Here is a 6,885-nt window from a genome sequence, read left to right as displayed (position 1 = left end):
ATCGGGGAGGTGGTGGTGGTGGTGGTGGTGATGGCGGTGGTGGTGATGGTGGTGTGCTGCTGAGTCAGGGCTAACTCACACTGATCTGATATGACAGAGCCGAGTTTTCACCCAGTCTTCTTTTTCCTATTGATTCACTGGGTAAGTTTGAACTGCTAACCTTTTTGGTCAGAAGCCAAGCACTTAACAGTTGTAACACTGAGACTCATCTGAATGATAAATCAAAGTCAAATGCACTGCCATCAAGTTAATTCTGACTCAAAGCAGCTTGTAGGATGGAGGAGAATTGCCCCAAAGGATTTCGAAGGCTGTATCTTTCCACAAGCAGATGGCCACGTCTTGGTCCTGCTGAGTAGCTGGTGGGTTAAAACCACCAACCCGTGGCTTGGCAGCTGGACGCTTTAATCACAGCATCATCAGGATTCCTCATGTGTATAATCCCAAACGGAAAACCAAACCCACCCTAATCAGATCAATCCCACCTGTTAACAACCCTCCATCAGGTTTCTGAAGCTGAAAATCTTTACAAGGGGAGACAATCTACCTCTCGTCCAAGATGCAGCTGGTGGATCCAAATCCCTGACCTTTAGGTTAGCAGCAAGTGCCTTAACCACAATGCCATCAGAGCTCCTCATCTATGTGACTACCAGGGCAGAAAGCTTTACAAACACTGAGGTAATCAGAGGTGAAACAGGTATTTTAGTGATGCAACAGTTAAGCATCTAAAGGTCAGTAGTTTGAACCCACCAGACACTTTCAAAGAAAGATAAGGCAGTCTATTACTTTACAAATATTTACATCCAAGGAAAGCCTTTAAGGATGTTCCACTCTGTTCTTCAGGGTCACCAGGAGTCAGAACTGACCTGGTATCAGTGGGCTGGACTTGGTAGGAAGAGCATACATTCTATGATATCAGTTATAAACATTTGTGTTTTCCTTTTTATCTATGAAATAACACAGCATTAGCAGCATATCTGCACACTGCCTTTGCTTACGCTGTATAAATATATGAAAACACTAGTCTAGTTGTATGTGTTTACACAGTATGAAAAATCTACAGTTTCAAGGTAAAATTTTATTATTGCCGTCCACATGGCTGTCTTTATCTTTTGGTCTCATTTCATTGTCTCTCTCCTCTAGATATACTAAGTGAACTAGACTGTTCACTTCACCTGGCACGATATAAAGGTTGTGTAGAAGTAGAAAGGAAGGACATGGTGGTTAGCCTAGAAGGTGTAGCTGATTCCCCAGTGTCACAAAAGTTGCAACTAACAGAAGAGTCCTTTAGTTAGGAAATCGGGGGGGGAATCCTGTTTCTTGCCTGAACTTTTAAACCAGAGATGGGGCGGGGGGCTCCCCAGCAGGGAAAAGACAAGCTAGACGTCCCAGTAAAGAATTCGGGACCATTTTTTAATGGATAATGAGATTGTCTATGGGAGCTCTATTGGCCTAGTGAGTAAGAAGTTATGCTACCAACTCAGAGGCAGGCAGCATGAATCCACCAGCTGCCGTGGGAGAAAGCTGGGCAATCTCCTCCCAAGCAGTTTACACCCTTTGAAAACCTGCTGGAGGGTCAGATATGAAGAGTTCCTGACTTCACAACAATGAACAACAAGAACCTCCACCACATACTCAGAAGAGGCTGCCTGACCCACACTTTATGATTCACGATCAGAAGCGGCAGTGTCACGTAGGCAGAGCTTCGTGGAACCTCACACTCTCCATGATGCCAAAGTGCTGACTTGTGGACAGTGGATCCTGCTCTTCCACCTACTACCCCATGCCCTTGGTGACTGGGGGTCAGAGGGCTCAAAGTAGCCCCATTTCTGTGGGGTCAAGTTCTGAAGGCTTGGTGTATTACTGCAGCTCAACCCCAACTTATGAGCCAATATCCTCTAGTATAAAACCCTTTCAATGTTTGTTTGTAACTAAAGAGTGTAGATTTTTCTCATTTAAAAACTTTACTCATAGTAAGAAGAACCTTTTCTCTCTTTGTTTAATCCAACTAACCTCTTCTCTGACACAGCACTCATTCTTAGAATTAATCTTTTATACCCCTGTCTCCCTTCCTGGGTTCCAACAGCATAGAAGGGATCGCAACCTGCTTCCATTATCTTTTTTTTTTTTTAATGTTCTATTAACCTACTTAAATATTTGCCTAGAAGTAGCAGCAAGGAGAATTTTCATTAAAAAGTGAGCAGAATATTATTCTGTTATTATCCTTTAAGCCTCAAAAAAAATGTAGACTACTAACCAGCATACCCACTTTGGATAAGACACTACTAAACATTGGCCACTCTTGTTTTGAAACTTAAATTACAAGTCACAGAAGGCCTGTTACCTCACATTTCTGCCTCTCTACTTTGGTGTCTGGTTGAAAGCAGGCTCTTTCCTATATCCCCAGCCCAGGTCACATTGGTCACACTTGGACTGTGAATGGCTGCTACCAGAAAGTTTAGGAGTTTATGCCACCCAGAGGTTCATTGGAAGAAAAGCCTGGTGACCTGCTTCCAAGAAATCGGGCACTGAAACCTTCAGGAAGCACAGTTCCGCTCTGATGCTTGGACTCTTCTGCCATAAGTTAGAACTGATTCAATGGCAACTGGTTTATATTTAAAAAATCCATAATCTTAGAATAGCTGTCTCCCTCCAATGAAGTGTCTTACCTCCCTATTTCATGGTTTTTCTGTCTTTGAGAAAACAATGCTCTCTTGCCTCCCTTTCCTTTGCTTCTCCTAGCTTAGTCACTCATTAATTCTACAACTGTCCAATCAACCAGTGAGGAATATATTAGAAAATGAGCCCTGGGTTCTATTGAAAATATGACAAATATGAGACTTGGAAGCTACACCAAGCACTTGAAAAACCAGATTTCAGGAGTCAAATGTAACTTGATTGATGACCTGCGATCATTAGTGCTATAATGAACCTAAACAAACAGTAAAAGCCCTGGGGTATAGTGTAACGTGTCAGGCTACTAAACGAAAGGTCAGCAGTTCGAATCCACCAGTCATTCTGAGGGAGCAAGACGGCAGTCTTCCCTGAGAGATTCAGCAACCGAATGGAGGGTCACCACAAAATGGAATGGATTAGACAGCAGGGAGTCTAGTGTGTGAACAGTGGATGAAGTACATCAAATTTAAGTCCTCTCTGCTGTGCCCACAAGGTCATCGTGGGAATTCTAAACATGAAGTCAGACTTGGCTTAATGAGGACAGTGGTTGGACAACTCTGGACAAGTATTTATGCTAATTCCATTGAAATGCAAGCCCTTTTAAAATACAGAACAATGTTAAAACACTAGCAACAAGAGCATTTGCCTGGATTGAGGGGCAGATCTTAGACAGCTCTTAGCCAGGGCTTAGTCTCTTCTGCTACAGTGCAAGGCTGATTGAGAGCCAGGCCTGAGTGCGCAGGAGCTGATGACTTACTTGGATCCTCCAGTCATCCAGAAAAGCCCGAGATACAGCTTTCTTGTTGGCATTGGCTTTACTTCTCACATTGTTTAATATCAACAACAATGAATCATTACAAGTGGGCATAATAGGTAAACTAAGGTAAAAGCCACAAAAATCCCACAGCTAAAGGCGCCAGAAGTGCAGAAAGGTGAAGGAGGGGATGCGATGGCCAGGTATCAGAAACTCACATGGGATGGATGGATGGATGGATGGATGGATGGATGGAGAAAGACAGAAAAGGAAGGGTGGACAGAAGGAAGGAAGAGAAGGATGAAGGAAAATCTCTTTAAAAAAAAATTCTTACTTGATGGACAGGTTCCAAAAGGACATTCCATAAAAAAGGCAATTGTGATAAAGAAAAGATAATAATCCTTTAAAAGTTAGCAGTTATAAGACTATAACTTCAACCCATTGCTACTGAGTCGGCATGAACTCCTAGCTGACTCTCCAGGGTTTTCAGAAGCTGTCAATGGCACAGGAGGAGACTGCCCATCCTCTCCTACGGAGAAGCTGGCGGATTGGAACTGACTTCTTTGAGTTAGCAGTGCATCTCTTTATCCACTCTGTTACCACAGTTCCCCAGCAATTATAAGAGACATCTCTTCCTTCAACTAGCTCCTGTGTTGTTGTTGTTGTTATGTGCCACTGAGTCGACTATGACTCGTAGCGACCCTATGTACAACAGCTCTAAACCCTGTTCTATCCTGAGCCAATTTCATAGTCTCTGACAGACCTGCCCCATAACCCCAGTCATTAAGTCAATCTCTCTCATGAGACAGCTCCTCCTACAAAACAGCCTTAAATACAAAAAGAATCTCTGTGGCTGATGTCAGCTTCCTTCATATACTGCAATACATTCAACTCTCAGGTGAAAACACATAACCACACATATAAACTCACAAATTACGCATTAAAGAGAATTATTTTTAAAACTATTGTAGATCTTTAAAATGTAAGATTACTTAAGAAAAGGCTACATTACCTTTGAAATTTTCTTTTAGGTGAGAACCCAATGAAGTTTAAGTTTTTCTTGTTGAAATCTAAGGGAAGAGAAATGAAGTAGCATTTAAATAGCCCGGCAGTGAATGAAAGAAAGAAATGTTAAAAAACATGAACTATGATAGGAAAGAATTTTCCTTTTGATACACAGTTTAAGATAATAGAAACTGTTAACTATACACGAAATATGAATCCAAAGGATCAAATTTCACAAGTAAATTTTGCATAATCAGGCAGTTTTCTTTCCCTGTCCCCCCAAAATGTAACCAACATACTCTGTGAGTTTTTAAAAAAACCACCAACTGACAAAGTTTGAGGCTTTCATTTAAATATATTAAGGGAATCTTAAGATGATTCAAAACACACACAGAAAAATCCAGTTAGGGGCTCAGACTGAAAAAAAAAAAAAGAGGAGGAAATAGAAAATAACTGGTCAAGGTAAACAGAAATGCTGAAAATAATCACTACTTGATACTTAAGCGGTGCTTTTAAAGAATAAAGGGGTGATACATGGAGAATAGGGAAAGTTTCCCCAAATCAGTGAAGCTCACTGTCATCCACTCAGCTCTGACTCCTAGTGACCCTGGAGGACAGCAGGGAACTGTCCTGTGGGACTCGCCAGGCCATACGTCTTTATGGAAGCTTCCCACCTCACCTTTTTCCTGTGGAGTGGCTGGTGGGTTCAAATCACAGACCTTTCAGTTAGCAGCCCAACTCTTAACCCATTGTACCACTGGGGCTCCTTTAAATGATAACAGCCCATCAAATTAACCACTTATTTGTTTTTGAAGAGGAGAAATTTATTATGTAAGAACAGCTGGCAACAATTCCACACAGGAAAAACACATCTCCCCAGTGAAGGGGTTAATCAAAACCAGGCACAGGCAACATTCACAACCAGTCTCATGTAAGTAATCTGTTTTACAGCTCTTGGCACATAACCATCTGTCCACCAAGTAAACCACAAGCAGACCACGTACAGAAACTTCTCTCCCTAAGGACGTGCCTTTCACTCTTTCATATCTGAGGACAGATGCCGGAGGCATACACACACACACACACACACACAAAACGAGATGCAACACACACCGGATGCTAACACAACATTATCCGTCAAATGACAACCTTAATTCTGGGATCTGGACATTCTAGAAATTGGGGAAATACAATGACATGAAAGACGCAAAGCCAAGCAAGCATCTGAGCTTTTCTCCGAATCACACAAGTACCTTGAGATGTATTTCAAGGAACAGAACTCACAGTTCGAAAAACTACCAACTCTTGTAGAACATAAATCCCTGAATGTAAAGGCCTGATTTGTTCGAGTCACTTCCAAAGAGTGCACCGGTGCCGGAAAACACTTTTGATGCAAAATGATGGCATTTCACATCCAAATTTTGAATCTGACATCCGAGATAACTTCAGCATTTTTGCTCTATTCGGGATGTGAATACATGGTACCATGTTAGCGGTTAAATAGAAAGCATGTATATTCCTCTGTGCCCAAAAGTAAGCCACTAGAAAAGACAACTGTCTCCCATGAAGATTTAATGAGAAGGCACAACACTCACTCCCTGACTACTGGCAATAATTTTGGACACGCACCATGTGCTTTTACAAAGATATTATAGCTACAGCACAACCATAATCAGAACTTGATCCAGAGTCTCACCATTCCTACTAACTTGCCATCTTCCCTATGTGAAAACTTAACAGGTTTAACAAGATTTTTAACTTACAAAAGAAAAAAATCCCCCAAAGCAACAACCACCCCCAAAAATCTCTTTACATTTTCAAGAGTCACAAGCTAAGCTAATTTATGGATGAGCCGCTTAAAGTTGCCTTTGAGGAGCAGTTTAAGGATACATATTACTCAATATGGACGCAGGACTCAAGGCATTCATTACATTCTAAAATAAATAAGCCAAGTGCATCTTTTAGCTCTCTGGGCCTTACCTTGTTTCTCAGAGAACTTGAAGGCTCCCAGATAGCTGCAAATCCCCGGGTTTCTGAGCATGGTTGCGCACAGAACGGCTCAGGTGCAGAGCCTGCTCTACAGCTGACTCTCAAGCAGCCCCAGCAGTGGGCCCATTTTAGGAAAATTAGGTTGAGATTTTTCGCCGAGCTGACAAGGGCTGAGCCACTGGGCACTCGTGTCCTTGAGAGCATTGTCAGCGCTGAGCAGAAGGCTGCGAGCTGTACCAGCTCAGACCCGTAATCAGATTACAAGCAGAAATTAGGTCTATGGATGCTGGAACGGCTTGGATTCCAGCAATTGGACATTGTAACATTACCACTTCAAAGCCAGGGCAAATCACAGCAAGTGTTCCAGCTAAGTAGACAATGGTGCAATGTAACCATTGTCAGGGGAGTCACAAAATCTCCTCCTTCTCCTAAAAATAAACAAGGGAGTACACACACCCCACACA

The 6,885-nt window shown here is 42.2% G+C and overlaps 1 protein-coding gene across 1 annotated transcript in view; it reads right to left on the bottom strand.

Moving 5' to 3' along the window:
• Positions 1–6,473, bottom strand: part of SVIL (supervillin) — a 131,772-nt gene extending 125,299 nt beyond the window's left edge. Inside the window, exon 1 of the mRNA XM_006887117.1 lies at positions 6,413–6,473. Coding sequence (XP_006887179.1) covers positions 6,413–6,473 — 61 coding nt within the window. The remainder of the gene's footprint in view (positions 1–6,412) is intronic.
• Positions 6,474–6,885: the final 412 nt, after the last annotated feature.

Source organism: Elephantulus edwardii, unplaced genomic scaffold (assembly GCF_000299155.1).
Source record: "Elephantulus edwardii isolate Elephantulus edwardi_28Jun2011 unplaced genomic scaffold, EleEdw1.0 scaffold00054, whole genome shotgun sequence".
Classification (NCBI taxonomy): Eukaryota; Metazoa; Chordata; class Mammalia; order Macroscelidea; family Macroscelididae; genus Elephantulus; species Elephantulus edwardii.
This window is presented reverse-complemented; position numbering and strand designations above follow the sequence as displayed.